We start from the raw sequence: 16,146 nt of genomic DNA, 5'->3' as shown, positions 1-16,146 counted from the left end.
AAAAAAGCAAATAAAAGGTGAATTTTCACTCTCTCTGGAGCTGGGGCATCCTTCCCCTGCCTTTGAAATTAGAACTCCAGGCTCTTAGACCTTTGGACTTCAGGACTTAACACCAGTGGCCCCCTGGGGTCTTAGGCCTCTGACCTTGGACTAGGAGTTACACTAACAGCTTCCCTGGGCTAAGGCTTTGGGACTTGGGCTGAGATACACTACAGGTATCTCTGGGTCTCCAGCTTGCAGAAGGCCTATTGTGGGACTTCTCAGCCTCCATAATCTCATGAGCCAATTCTCCTTAATAAATCCCCTCTCGTATAACTATATCTATATATATCTTATTGGTTCTGTCCCTCTGCAGAACCCTGACTAATGTAGTTCCTCACTGGAACAGCTATTTCATGATGACAAAGACCTTTTCCCACCAAACTGTAAACAGTGTCTAAGACAGAGCAAGGGCCACAATAAATGTTGGCTGCATAAAACAGGGAAGCCATCAGTCCTATTCATGGCTGTATCCCAAAGCCTAGCAGTATGCAGACCCAGCGGAGGGTATATATGGATGACATGGATACCCCTGTCATTTCAGTGAATTAAAAGCCACTCCCAGAAATGATGACTGGCTAGTCTACAATACAGCAGCATGACCCCAAGACCAGACCACTTTCTCAGCATCAGAATCCCCTACAATGCTCCGAGAACATGTGAGTTCACTGGAGAAAAATATCAAAGCCACCTTCAGTTTGTGGCTAAGAAGGAACCCTTGTTTCTCACTGTGTGTCTACTGAGGGGTGGGAATTCCCACTGTTCCCCAGCAGAAGAGCATGGGGAAGGAGACTTGCAGCTGGACACTAGAGGTCTCTAGAACATGATCCTGCATGGTCAGTGAGCCCTGATGGCTCGAGTCAGAAAACTAGTGTTGTAAAGACCATGTTCTCTAACCATGGTACTTTTACCCTAGAAATCAACAGCAAAATATCTGGGAAGCCCCTACAGATTTGTACATTTTAAGACATACTTTCAAACAATTCAGTGATCAAAGAAGAATCATAATGGAAATGAGAGGGGAGTGGGGACAGAGGGAGAATAATGGAGGAGATGAACCAAACCAGGGGAAATGTCACAGTGAAACCCCCGTTAACTATAATATACTAATAAAAATGTTTAAAAACAAAAAAAAAAAAGGAAGCAAGAAAATGGTGGTGGGTGCAGTGGCTCATATCTGTAATTCTAGCTACTCAGGAGGCAGAGATCAGGAGGAGCATGATTTGAAGCCAGCCTAGGCAAATAGTTCTTAAGACCCTATCTTGAAAATACCCAACCGAAACAGGGCTGGCGGAGGGGCTCAAGTGGTAGAGTGCCTGCCTAGCAGGAGTGAGGCCCTGAGTTCAAACAACCCCTTCCCCCCAAAAAAAAGAGAGAGAAAAGAAAATGGTGAAGAAAAAAGCAAAACTTGCCAACATACATATGTATATATAATAATGTATATATAAAATATGTAGAATGAAACAATATGAAAACAATAGTCAGTGTGCAAACTTGAGGGAGTCACTGGGCCCCAGGCATTTTTCTAGGCCTTGGGAGAACTCCAGGAACAAAGTGAGGACCATGCCTTCCTAGAGCTAAATCCCAAATCAGTCTGGGGAGCTAAGCAGTAACAACCCATGCATAAAGTCTGGACACAATCATCAGCCAGGGGCACTATGGAGGAAAGGGGTAGGGAGAAGGGGCAGGAGCTGGTGGGAGGAGCCACAAGGTTCACTACACTCTGGGAAGTAGCAGGAAGGAGCCTTAATTTTGAATTTACAGCAATGAGCATGCATTACCTCATAAAGCCACCTTTTAAATGCACAAAATGAATAGCATGATTTACTCAGCTAAACAGGACAGTGAGGACAATATGATTTATGTTGATCATGTCTGTGGAAAAATTAGTCGCCTCATTAAAGTCAATGTCTCAACTCTGTCACAGGAAAACACATCAAAACTATGAGAGTCTTATACAGTTGGCTGACTAGAGAGTGGAAGGAGCTGCAAGGAAAGGCAACAGTGCCAGCTGGTGCTAGGACAGAAAATAAAGTGCCTGCAGGTGCAGTCCCCTGAGGGCCATGCATGACTTTCCCAGGTGGTGCTACTCCTAGAGGTTTAGGGCTCACTGCCCACCTTTGCCATGCAGGGGTGAGATCCAAGCTGGATGGGGCCCAACTTCCAGGAACACCTGTTATCCCAGTGCTCTATGAACAGACATTTTGTTCAGCCCCACCAGGCACTAGTCTAGGCTATTTTGGTTCTGGGAAAAAATGAGGACTTTGAAGTGTGCAGAGTACACACTAGAAGAATAAGCAAGCCATGGGTAAGGCTGAGGTAATGGTAAGTTGTGTGCAGACAATAAATCAAGGTGAAGAAACAGAGAGTGACTAAGGGCTTTATCATCAGTCTGTGTGACCAGAAGGTCTTCTAAAAACAATAAGCTGACAATCAGAAACCAGCAGGTAAAATCCGTAGTCAGAGTCTTGGGACTGTGGAAAGAGCGTGGGCAAAAGAGCCAAAGGCAGTCAATGTACTCAGAGAGAAGTGCTGTGGCCAGGGCAAGAGCCAGACCTACCAACTAGGGACATGCTCAAGAGCTTGGGTTTGATTCCGAGTGTGATGGGAAGCCACTGGAAGTTTTAGTCAGGGCAGCAACAGACTCTTTCTAATGCTTTTGAGACAGGTAGGAGTAGAAGCAGCGGTTTGGATAGGAGATTTGCAATGATTCAAGTAAGAGAAGACAAAGATGGTGTGGTGAAGATGGGGCACATTTTATAGGAAGAGACCATGGAACTTGTGTAGGTGAGTCAACAATGACCCCCAGGTGCTTGGTAGGAGTGGCTACCAATAATAGCCAACTCTTACTGGTTTTTTGAGTCTGTTATGTCAGGCTGTCTTTATTTTTGTTGGATTCACACACAGGCACACATATTCCCATTCAAACTTCACAAGATTCCAGTAGGAAAAGTACTACTACTTCCTGAAAACTGAGGCACAGACCAATCAGGTATGGTGGTTAGTGGGCATAGTGGCTGACCCATCCTTCCCCACCTCTGGCCCCACTACTCCACACTGCCTCTCCAGGACCTGGAGTGAAGAACAGAATCTGGAGGAGGGTGGTTTCAAGGCCCTCCCTAGAGGGAGATATATTCTCCCAGTAACCTCTCACTGAGTTGGGCCAGGTATGGGGAGTCAGTGAGTGAAGACTCTGTGAGGGCTGAGTAGAGCAAACATACAGTGCTATAGAGTCAGTGCTGCCATAGGAATCTCAGGAGGATTCCCTGTCACAACGGCAAAAAATGAATGGTACAGGAAGTACAAAGCACAGCTTCTGTAGCTGCTCTCCCCATAACGGATCCATTTACTCAGTGCCTTCAATAAAACTATTTGTCAGCTTTGAACATCTATTTATACCCTGACCCCAAATAGTGCAGAACCTCCCTATTCTTTGTCTTTTTAAAAATTTATTCCTCTCAAGGAACGAGTAGCTATAATTCTCTAAAATAAATTTGGGGAAAAGGACTAATGACCTTCCTCATTTCCAGTCCCTTTCGGGAACATGAAACAAAGAAGTCACGACTGCATTGTCAAGAATTTAAGTCAGGTGTGGTGGAACACTTCAGTAATCCCAGCACTTACTGGAGGCTGGGGCAGGAAGATCTCAAGTTTGAGGCAAGCTTGGGCTACACAGTAAAACCCTGATTCAAAACCAAACAAAAAAAGAATTTGTTTTAAGGACAAAGTCCATCAAATTATCCTTTGCCAGAAGTTCAGCCAGCCGACTGCTCTTGGAGGGCATCTGTCCACTCTCCTGATTCACAGCCAAGAGCACAACCATAAGTGGGAATACGTGGCCTGTGGAGGCTGCTGCTGGCATGGCGGGGCGGGGGGCAACCCCCAGCTGATGCAGATGAATGAGCATGTCAGAAAGAAGGACACTGGAACCTTACCACGGTCTCTGATGTGGATGGGTACTGCTGCAGCCCTGTTCTGGGAAGATGCTTCTGACTCAACAGGTGTAGCTTTAACTTCCCAAAGAGGATCTTCAACAAAAACAATGCACACATGTCAGAGAGATCCAGCTCTGAGGAAATAAGCATCCCTATTATAGTTAAAGCCAATAGCCAGAAGAGACACACTCAAATAGACATTACAAGTTGCTTAGATTCTTACAGACATTGAGGTAATGAATGTCGATGTGGCCATCATTTGTGAACATGAGCATGTTATAATACTTTTTAATCAATCTAAGATAAATTCATAAATTCAGAATAAACCTCCCTTTTAACTCCTGAATAAGAAATTATTTTCTGAAAGAATAAAAATTTACTATTACCTCACGAAGCTGATTATTACTCATTATAAGAAACTGCTCTCCTGCAACAAAATGGGCTTCTTGCTCCAGTTCCTTGAGGCGAGCCTGAAAATGCGATAAATACAATCTCATTCTCAGTTCTTACAATTTAAAATTATTTACTCTTTCATCAAATGATTCACAACAAAAGACCTACCTTTTTTTTTTTTTTTTTTGTGGTGGTCCTGGGGTTTGAACTCAGGAACTCCTAAGCCACTCCACTAGCCCACAACAAAAGCCCTTAATGGAATAACAAGTAATCTATAGCTTATCAAAATGGACATTATATTTATATTTTTAAAGACTATATATATATGTGTGTGTGTGTGTGTGTGTGTGTGTGTGTGTGTGTGTGTGTGTGTGTGTATACTGGAGATTTCAGGCTTATAGAATCACCCTACACCAAACCTGTGAAAACAAACTGAAAAAAGCAATAATAATAATAATAATAATACACCAAAATGAGGGAGGAAAGAATGCCTTTTCCAGCAATATTAGGACTAGAAAAGGGATGTTAAGTACATGAAACAAGACAGAAAGAAAGGTATATGTAACAGGTTCATCAGAATATATCGAGGTGTCCTATAAATTAGAAGACGTTAAAGAGAGTAAAAGACTTGAGTAAACCCTTTACAAAAGGAAACTCCTAACAGTCATTGGTGATAGGAAAACTGCTGACACCATCATCAATGAGGTGGTGGTTACTTTAAGCAGGAGGATGGGATTTCTGGCAGGCAAAGCACGCAGGGGTCTGCAATGCCATGCCTTAACCCAGATAATAGTTATGCCAGAGTTTTCTTTTAAGGTATCTGAGGAGGAACACTTTTTAAAATCTTTTTTTATTATGTTTTACTGAGGGTACATTGTGACATTTAGCAAAGTTCTTACATTATATCATAGTTGAATTCACCCCCTCCATCAATCTAAGTGGGACATTTTTATGCATCATTCTAAGTATTTTTTAAGAAACCCAAGAATTACTTCACCAAACTGTAGGGACAATGTCTCTGCAAGGAAAATCTAACTTTTGAGAAGGACCCTGAAGTTCCCTTAAAGAACCTCCCCACAGGGTGGGGTAGGTAAGGGAGGGGGTGGGGGGCAGAAGGGAGAAATGACCCAAACATTGTATGCACATATGAAGAAAAATATATATATATAAAAGAACCTCCCCACATACGCAGTAGCTGTACTGCATGGCCCCACATACATGTACACAGCAGATGCAATGCATGCCCCACATACACACACATGCACATGCACACACACATACACGCTAGAGGCACTGTGGTTGAAATCCTTCAGCATTTGGCCCTCCCCTCCAGAAATCTGAGAGAAGGAAGAGCAGTGTCAACAACAGTATGGGGCTAAGCAGAGTGCGAAAAAAAAGCACAAGTATGAGGAGTCTGAAAGAACAGCTTACCCCAAGAAGTGCTGATGTCTTCTCCATTTCTGCTTTGTTCACCTGAATCCTGTGGTTTTCCATCACTGATTCAAAATTCAAAGCAAATATTCATATTGCATTAATGAATCCTTTTCAGTAGACTAAAGAGCCCCACTCCCTGATGAAGACCCTGATGATAGCAGCTCCTGTTTACTCAGCCTCTGCAGAAGGTCCATCAGGACCTCCTGATGCAGTGAGCAAACTGGAGCTTCAACATAGCTGGCCTTTGGGTGGGAGTGGCATAGGGCTTGCACTGGTCAGCTCTGCCCTGGCCTTCACATTATCTAGATGGAGAGTTGCCCTGGATGACAAGGCTTGTATGTCAACAGGCCTTGGTCAGAGACAGAGGTGAAAAAGAGCCCTGTGGGTGCTTATAGGGAGTGTCTCAAGACTCCATCAAGCTAAGAGAGAGGAACATGGGACTAGAGAATTAGTCAGGATTTTCAGACAATGTCACTGAGCTCCTCCTGTCAGACAGAACATGAGGGGTCCTGTATGGCCAAATACCAGGAACTTTGAGGTATTTCTCAACTAGTAGGTGAGGCAGCTCAACCCCTCTTGCTGCAGAAGAGAACATAAAGGGCTGGTCACCTCTTCTGAGCCCATGAGATAAGTGTCTATCCTTATGTAAGCTAGAGAGAAGATTCATTTCCAAATAATGTAAAGATTTTCTATAAAAATGACCACTGAATCTTACTTGCCAACTTACCTGCCAAAATTGGTATCAAAGGAAGCTCCAAAGTACAAAATAGTTGCCATAAACCATAAGCCTGTTTCATAGGAAGAAATAAAATCAATGATACTTTAAATTGTTATATGCATTTTGCTGAAAAGCTTCTTGACTTCTAGAACTAAGACAACTCCTGTCAGGGTGGGTTTCTTCCCCACCATCTATTTTTCTCCTTTGTTCTTCCCAATAAAACTCCTGCTTCCACTGAATATCTTATTTTTATCAAGACCTGCTAGAGATATTCAGAAATGTCATAGAGGCCATGCCTCTAACCCAGTGTTCCTCTCTTTCTCTTCCTCCTTCTTTTTCTTCTTCTTCTTCTTTCTTCTTTTCTTCTTCTTCTTCTTCCTCTTCCTCTTCTTCTTCTTCTTTTCTTCTCTCTCTCTCTCTCTCTCTCTCTCTCTCTCTCTCTACTGGTGTTTGAACTCAGGGTCTCATGTTTGCTAGGCAGGTACTCTACCACTTGAACTACTCCACCAGTCTTTTTTGTAATGGGTATTTTTGAGATAAGGTCTCTTGAACTATTTGCCTGGGTTGGCTTCGAAACTTGATCCTCCTAATCTCTGCCTCCTGAGTAGCTAGGATCATAGGTGTGAGCCATCAGTGCCCAGCAGTCGTTCTCATTTTTAAGATAATTAGCTATGGATTTTTAGTCTTCCATTTTAATTTCAGAATAGGCTTACTGAAAAACCATGAATTTACCTCAGTTTCCATTGATCTTGCACTGCCACTGCCAACTAGTCTGGGGAGCATCAGAATCTTTATGTCAGGCCACCTGCTCTAAGAGTGTGAAATCCTCCCCTTTTTACCCATGTCTCTTCCCATGCTCTTTACTGAAGTTTTCCTTGTCTTTACTCTTTCCTGCTGCCATCTGACTTTCTAACCTTGCTCTCCTGATTTCTCTGCCTGCCCCTCCACACCCATTCGCTGCCTGGCCCTGAGCCCCAAGGCAGGGTGACTTCCCTCTAGGAAGATCAGTGGGCTCCCTGTTTGCCCTCATGGGTTTCTCTGTTTGGGCCCTAACAGAAGACTGGGGGCAGGAGGGGACAGAAATAGCTTGCCTTAGAGCCCCGGGGTAAAAAAGCCCTGGCTATTGCCTGTCTCTGGAGGCTTCTCCATCTTGTTGGTCCCCTTCACTACGCCCTGCCTCTGCACACAGCTCTTCTCGGTTGTCACTTCCAATGACCATGGCTTCCCAATCCAATGCTGATTGAGGAAGTTGTGTCCATATCATGACTACAAATAAATGCTATGGCATTAGAAACATCCCTGCAAAGGGGAGGCTTTGAAACATGTTATAATTGTTGTCAAACTACAGAAACCATTTTCAAACTTCAGGCCTTCCCACTCCAGTCTGCCCTTTTCTCAGTTAGGTGCAGGTTAATCTGGCCTGAATAAACACTTAACTTCCTTCACATTCAAGACACTGCCACTGTGCGTCATGAGTGGTTGTGAATGAAAAGATAGCTCTTGTACAACTATAACTTGTAATAAAATGTCTTGCCTTCAACTTGGAGCAAAGTCCCATCGTGAGTCTGTAGAGTATCCTCAGGTTCACCTGTATATTCCAATTCTTTAAAAGTAAAAAGTATTAACATTTAGACAAATTTGGCAGCAATGTTTATCACAGTATTACATGAGAATTGACATGACTCACAAAAGTGTTCCTAGTAGCAGGCGCTCAATGGCAATATGGTGGCCTCACCAATTGCTTCAAGTAGCCAAGATTCCCTCTACAGAAAGAACCTCCATCGTGCAAATGCAAGCTATGCATAGGTAGACACTTTCTCCTAGACCAGGGTTCTCTCTATTTTACAGACTGAGAAACAGAACCACAAAGAAGCTACATACCATATGCAAATGATCAAGTGGTGACAGAGTGAGAACATAGACATCTCAGATCCCACAGCCTCCACTCTCTCAGCTCTATCACCTGGTAACCCCACACACAACTGCCACATTCCACACTCGCCTATCCATTTTCATCCTAGGATGGATGCTTACAGAAATGTAGGGAGACTGACAAATAGGGGCTGTTTCAACAGACAGAGAGGGAGATGGGATGAGGCACAGTCCCTCAGCACACAGTCTGTGCTCCTATGGCATGGAGCCCAGGAACTCCTGCTCAACACCCTACTCCATTGAATAACCCCATTCCAGGCAGTTCAGGCTGCTTTCTGCTAAAGGCCTCGGATGATTAGAGTGGCCCAGCGGGCCTATGGCTTGATGTACATGCCATGGCATGGCTCTCTAGTTGTCCTGATCTTGGGTCACCTGTGAAGACTCATCAGAGGACACGAGGTAGAGGAACACATCTATGCAAAGTCTGCAGCTATCACCTGGCACAATTCCACATGGCTTCCCATAGGAGCTTTCTCAACTCCAAAACGACCACATGCCTCCACTTTGAATAATCCCAAGATGGGCCAGCTCCTTGGCATGTCACAGAACCCTGAGAGTCCCACATGTATCTGGCTCCCAGACCCTCCTTCTCCTTCCCAAGCTTTCCTTGCTGTTTCCCAAAAAGCCCATTGTCTGCAAGGCCCTGCCATTCCTACGCTGTTCCTCTACCTGAGATCCTTTCCATTTTTCTGAGCAATTTACACCACCTCTTCAGAACACCATGAGGGAAGATCCTGTATATTAAAAGATCAACTTCTACCCACATGGACTGAGTGGCTGTCCCAGGAGCTCGGCCATAGTGGCTATGTCATCAGCACAAAGGATATCTAAAAGAGCAGCATTCTGCTCATGGAACAGGTGGCTCTTTGATGCCAGAGAATCTAGTTAGATGAATCACATTGTGAATGGTATTTCCCAGGAAATCTCCCATCTTATTCACCATCCTTCACCAGAAATGCCATGGTCAAAAACATTTGTGTAGAATAAAAGAAAATGAAAATCAGCAATGTTCTTTTTGCTATTATGCTGTTTGTGAAGTAGGAAAAGTTTCAGAAAAAAAGTCATGGTTGTAGTAAGGTGAATAATACCCCCTCTTAAAATGACTCACCATACTTGTTGAGGAGTTTCTGCACATGCTGCTCACTTTGACTATGATAGACTTTTCAAGGTGCTTTGCTACTAAGTCCTCAAAAGAAGGTGCAGCATCACTGGGATCTATGAGCCATGCAGCAATTCTAGGGTCTAGCCCTACAAAACCAGCAACTGAAGAGGAAAAAAAAAACCAAAACCCTGAAATAATTGTTGCTTTCCCTGCCTTTACAAGGTGTTTTTGTTTTTGTTTTTGTTTTTTTTTTGGTATGTGTGATTCTGGGGTTTGAACTCAGGGCTTCACGTTTGCTAGGCAGGTGTTCTACCATTTGAGTCACTGCCAGTCCTTACAAGGTTCTTAAAGCTCAGATGAATAACAATGTATCATTACCCCCTCAAGTTAAAAAGCTAAGTTCCCATGTGACTCTATCATTCCTCAGCACTTTCACTCTTGGGGAAAGTGGCCTTAGCACACTCAGGTCCTGTCTGGATGGTCTCCATGGGCATCACATGAAAGAAGTGGGTCCCAACATCTAAGAAGGGGTAGGGGATTCACACTTCTCAATAATATAAGAGCCTGAAGTCAGAATCCTGGACCCATGTCTTGTCTCCTCCTCCCTACCATTGTCCTCCTCTCCCCTCCATTGTGCCCTCCCCACTCAGACTTTTTAATCACTCTGGCAATGCATCCTTCCTTCCATGCCATCCCCTCCCATTCCCACTGTGTTGTCTTTCCAGGGCATTCATCACCCTGCATTGGATGCCATTAACTCAGTCCTCCTGAGTCAAGGAATAGGGTCCATGCCTGAGTACACTCAGTATTGTCGTTACTGTGTGTCAGAGCAGGGGAACAGTGTATGCCATGCAGAAACTGACGTTCTCAGGTGTAAGAGAATCCCATGACACAACTAACATGCCATATGCACCATGATGCTGTGGGAAGAACACTAGGACTGGAGGTCACCTCACCCCTGTGGCAGAAAAGATTACTGTAAAATATATGAGATACATATGAAGGTGCTTTCTTTAAAAAAAGATATTTGCAAAATAGATTAATTTTAGGACCAGAGTACTTTAGATATGGAGGGCACAATTATGAATGAATATATAAATCTGAATCCTGAAGTGATTGGTCCTTAAGTTACTTTAACATTTTGAATTGTCCTATGCAAAAATACATATATCCTGTACCATGGGACGAAGTGTTGCCCAATTCTAGAACTGCAAATAAAGCAAAAGATCTGTTTAAGATCTTTTAAACCAAGACAAAGAGAGTCAACTTTTAAAAAAAACTATAGTCTTGGATTATATCACTTTAAATATCATATTTTCTGGATCTTTAAATTATACTAATCTAAGAGATTCATTTACCAACGCAGCCAGTATCATGACTTTTTCATTAGATGTCTGAGATGACTTTTTTTTTTCTTGTCATTTTTATTTATTTTTTTTTTTCATTTTTCTTTTATTATTCATATGTGCATACAAGGCTTGGTTCATTTCTCCCCCCTGCCCCCACCCCCTCCCTTACCACCCACTCCGCCCCCTCCCTCTCCCCTCCCTCAATACCCAGCAGAAACTATTTTGCCCTTATTTCTAATTTTGTTGTAGAGAGAGTATAAGCAATAATAGGAAGGAACAAGGGGTTTTGCTGGTTGAGATAAGGATAGCTATACAGGGCATTGACTCACATTGATTTCCTGTGAGTGTGTGTTACCTTCTAGGTTAATTCTTTTTGATCTAACCTTTTCTCTAGTACCTGGTCCCCTTTTCCTATTGGCCTCAGTTGCTTTTAAGGTATCTGCTTTAGTTTCTCTGCGTTAAGGGCAACAAATGCTAGCTAGTTTTTTAGGTGTCTTACCTATCCTCACCCCTCCCTTGTGTGCTCTCGCTTTTATCATGTGCTCATAGTCCAATCCCCTTGTTGTGTTTGCCCTTGATCTAATGTCCACATATGAGGGAGAACATACGATTTTTGGTCTTTTGGGCCAGGCTAACCTCACTCAGAATGATGTTCTCCAATTCCATCCATTTACCAACAAATGATAACATTTCCTTCTTCTTCATGGCTGCATAAAATTCCATTGTGTATAGATACCACATTTTCTTAATCCATTCGTCAGTGGTGGGGAATCTTGGCTGTTTCCATAACTTGGCTATTGTGAATAGTGCCGCAATAAACATGGGTGTGCAGGTGCCTCTGGAGTAACCTGTGTCACAGTCTTTTGGGTATATCCCCAAGAGTGGTATTGCTGGATCAAATGGTAGATCGATGTCCAGCTTTTTAAGTAGCCTCCAAATTTTTTTCCAGAGTGGTGTACTAGTCTACATTCCCACCAACAGTGTAAGAGGGTTCCTTTTTCCCCGCATCCTCGCCAACACCTGTTGTTGGTGGTGTTGCTGATGATGGCTATTCTAACAGGGGTGAGGTGGAATCTTAGTGTGGTTTTAATTTGCATTTCCTTTATTGCTAGAGATGGTGAGCATTTTTTCATGTGTTTTCTGGCCATTTGAATTTCTTCTTTTGAGAAAGTTCTGTTTAGTTCACATGCCCATTTCTTTATTGGTTCATTAGTTTTGGGAGAATTTAGTTTTTTAAGTTCCCTGTATATTCTGGTTATCAGTCCTTTGTCTGATGTATAATTGGCAAATATTTTCTCCCACTCTGTGGGTGTTCTCTTCAGTTTAGAGACCATTTCTTTTGATGAACAGAAGCTTTTTAGTTTTATGAGGTCCCATTTATCTATGCTATCTCTTAGTTGCTGTGCTGCTGGGGTTTCATTGAGAAAGTTCTTACCTATACCTACTAACTCCAGAGTATTTCCTACTCTTTCTTGTATCAACTTAAGAGTTTGGGGTCTGATATTAAGATCCTTGATCCATTTTGAGTTAATCTTGGTATAGGGTGATATACATGGATCTAGTTTCAGTATTTTGCAGACTGCTAACCAGTTTTCCCAGCAGTTTTTGTTGAAGAGGCTGCTATTTCTCCATCGTATATTTTTAGCTCCTTTGTCAAAGATAAGTTGCTCATAGTTGTGTGGCTTCATATCTGGATCCTCTATTCTGTTCCACTGGTCTTCATGTCTGTTTTTGTGCCAGTACCATGCTGTTTTTATTGTTATTGCTTTGTAATATAGTTTGAAGTCAGGTATTGTGATATCTCCAGCATTGTTCTTTTGACTGAGTATTGCCTTGGCTATTCGTGGCCTCTTGTGCTTCCATATAAATTTCACAGTAGATTTTTCAATCTCTTTAATGAATGTCATTGGAATTTTGATGGGAATTGCATTAAACATGTAGATTACTTTGGGGAGTATCGACATTTTTACTATGCTGATTCTACCAATCCATGAGCATGGGAGATCTCTCCACTTTCTATAGTCTTCCTCAATCTCTTTCTTCAGGAGTGTATAGTTTTCCTTGTAGAGGTCTTTCACATCTTTTGTTAGGTTTACACCTAGGTATTTGATTTTGTTTGAGGCTATTGTAAATGGAATTGTTTTCATACATTCTTTTTCCGTTTGCTCATTGTTAGTGTATAGAAATGCTAATGATTTTTCTATGTTGATTTTATATCCTGCTACCTTGCTATAGCTATTGATGATGTCTAGAAGCTTCTGAGTAGAGTTTTTTGGGTCTTTAAGGTATAGGATCATGTCGTCTGCAAATAGGGATATTTTGACAGTTTCTTTACCTATTTGTATTCCTTTTATTCCTTCTTCTTGCCTAATTGCTCTGGCTAGGAATTCCAGTACCATGTTGAATAGGAGTGGAGATAGTGGGCATCCTTGTCTGGTTCCTGATTTTAGAGGGAATGGTTTCAGTTTTTCTCCGTTAAGTATAATGCTGGCTGTAGGTTTGTCATATATAGCTTTTATAATGTTGAGGAACTTTCCTTCTATTCCTAGTTTTCTTAGAGCTTTTATCATGAAATGATGTTGGATCTTATCAAAGGCTTTTTCTGCATCTATTGAGATGATCAAGTGGTTTTTGTCTTTGATGAGATGACTCTTATATCAGCAGTCTTGGGACTTTAGATGAGAGCCAACAGTCATTGTGGCTGCTGACAAGCAGCAATGTATGACTTCACACAATACTGTCTGGTAACAGGAGTGACCCAATAGGACTATTTCACTATATTTGCCTTTTCAAAACTCTAATGTCCCAAAATTAAGAGTTCTTACTGAAAGATACTTTGAAAGTCCTTGGGGAGGTATCACAGTGCTTCAGTGCTTGGGGTGGGGAGTTGGTCCTTATAAATTCTTGCAATTGAAAAACCCAAGTTGACAGGACAAATCCCCACAGTGAAGAGAAAATGCTGGTAGTGCCTACAAACCAAGGCAGCCCAGGACTGCCAACCACTACCAGAAGCTGGGATGGAGGCAAGGAATGGATTCATCCTCAAACACTCTGGAAGGAACCAGCCCTGCCAACATCTTGATTACAGACTCCTGGCCTCCAGAACTGTGTTCATGGTAATGTGCTACAGTACCTTAAGCTAATGCAAAGCCCTTCCACATGCAGAACTGGACTCAAAACAGGTCACACACCTAAATGTAAGAGCTAAACCATAAAACTCTCAAGAAAAAAACTAGTAAACTGAATAAGTGAGCTCCAGTAGATTAAACAACAGCTTCTTAGATTTGACATAAAAACTCAAGACAAGAGTTGGGCACCAGTGGCTCATGCCTGTAATCCTAGATACTTGGGAGACTATGACTAGGAAGATTGAGGTTTGAGGCCAGCCAGAGTAAACAGTTCTTGAGACCCCCATCTCCAAAATAACAAGAGCAAAGTGGACTGGAGGTGTGACTCAAGGAGTAGAGCACCTGCTTTGTAAGTGCAAATTTCTGTGTTCAGATCCCATTCTCACCAAAGGGGAGGAAAAACACACAAGAAAACAGATGAATTGGACTTCTTTGAAATAAGAATTTCTTGCTGGAGGTGTGGCTCAAGTGGTAGAGTGCTTACCTAGTGTGTGAAGTCCTGTGTGGCCAGGTGCCCTGGAGCAATCAACGTGGCCCTTAGTGTCTCTCTCCCCAGGAGGAAGCAGTATTGAAGTTATATTTGAAACAATAACTTACCATGCTTCCAACTGCCACCATCACCAAAGAACTGCAACACTGTTCTCACAAAGTCCTTAGCATTGAAACAGACAACAGGGCATTTGCATCTCAGAGTCTGAAACAGTATGTTCCTAAAGGATGGAAAGAAATTCACTGACTTAGACATGAATTTAGAACTGTCAGTCTTGGAAAGTACTGCTATTACTTTACTAAGAGCTATCCTTACATGGCACATACATGCCTCAATTAATTAACGAATCCTGTGAGGCAGGCATTATTTCTTATCTGCACTTGATAGATGAAGTTGAAACACAGAGGCTCAGTAAATGCCCCAGGACTATTCTTTTTTTCACGGTACTGGGGCTTGAACTCAGGGCCTACATCTTGAGCCATTCCACCAGCCCTATTTTTGTGAAGGTTTTCTTCAAGATAGGGTCTTACAAACTACTTGCCTAGGCTGGCTTTGAACTGTGATCCTCCTGATCTCTGCCTCTTGAATAGCTAGGATTACAGGTGTGAGCCACTGGCACCCAGCAAAAGAGGATGAATCTCTTCTTCTTCCTTCTCTCTCCCTCCTCCCTCCTCCCTCCTCCCTCCCCCTCTTTCTTTTTGTGTGTGTGTGTGTGTGTGTGTAACTGGGGTTTGAACTCAGGGCCTCACATTTGTGAGGCAGGCACTCTACCACTTGAACCACTCCACCAGGCCAAATTCCTGCAGAGGAATGCCCAAATTCCTGTCCAGAGCATACACACTTGGACCTGGGCCCCAAAGCACTCCAGCCTTTTCTCCCTAGAGCCCCCTCTAAACATTCCAACTTCCCATCATGCTGAGTCCTCTCCTCTACAACCTCACTGTGCCACTTCTTCTCAGAGTCTTGGCTATTGCACTTATTCCTTCTTGGCTATATTTCTTCCACAACTTTTGCAACCTGCTCAAGTGCTATTCTCAGAAGCAAGCAGCCACTCCTGGTGCCTCCTGTACTACTGTCCACACACCTGGCCTGGGAAGATAAGTTTGTGAGACCCCATCTCTAAAATAACCACAGCAAAATGGACTACAGGCATGGCTCAAGAGGCAGAACACCTACTTTGCAAATGCAAAGCCCGAGTTCAAACCCCAACCACAAAAAAAAAAAAAAAAAAAAAGAAAAGAAACCCAGGTGTGGTAACTCACACTGTAAATCTCTGAGTACAAACCCTAATCCCTCCAAAAATAAAAAATAAAATAAAATAAAAAAATTCTAGCTTTAGGTTTAAGAAAGGACACTTGGGTTGAAATTACAAGACTGATGGGCTAGTGCTAACACCAAACAAGACAGCTGGCTGTAGGCGCAGCTTCCAGAGAAGGTAGAAGCTAAGAACATTGGAGGCTGAAATGACTACCACATGTCCAAGAAGAGACCAGGATATGAGGATATGTAACTCTGCAATTCAAAAGAAGCCACCCAAATATTAGGGCTCTATATTCTCACAAGGGTCCCACATAGAATAGACCTGTTTATTTTTTTTAAGAAAATTTTGTAAAAAGATGATTAAGG

At 42.7% G+C, this 16,146-nt stretch overlaps 1 protein-coding gene across 1 annotated transcript in view; it reads right to left on the bottom strand.

Annotated features, from left to right (window-relative positions):
• The window catches only part of Poln (DNA polymerase nu), a 137,932-nt gene that overhangs the window by 83,162 nt on the left and 38,624 nt on the right, over window positions 1-16,146 (bottom strand). Inside the window, exons 6-12 of the mRNA XM_020177295.2 lie at window positions 14,628-14,740; window positions 9,560-9,714; window positions 8,054-8,122; window positions 6,529-6,589; window positions 5,799-5,863; window positions 4,361-4,444; window positions 3,975-4,067 (exon numbers count right to left, since the gene is read on the bottom strand). Coding sequence (XP_020032884.2) covers window positions 3,975-4,067; window positions 4,361-4,444; window positions 5,799-5,863; window positions 6,529-6,589; window positions 8,054-8,122; window positions 9,560-9,714; window positions 14,628-14,740 — 640 coding nt within the window. The remainder of the gene's footprint in view (window positions 1-3,974; window positions 4,068-4,360; window positions 4,445-5,798; window positions 5,864-6,528; window positions 6,590-8,053; window positions 8,123-9,559; window positions 9,715-14,627; window positions 14,741-16,146) is intronic.

This window comes from Castor canadensis, chromosome 9 (genome assembly GCF_047511655.1).
Source record: "Castor canadensis chromosome 9, mCasCan1.hap1v2, whole genome shotgun sequence".
Lineage (NCBI taxonomy): Eukaryota > Metazoa > Chordata > Mammalia > Rodentia > Castoridae > Castor > Castor canadensis.
Note: the sequence above shows the minus strand (reverse complement) of the source record. Positions and strands in the feature narration are given on the sequence as shown.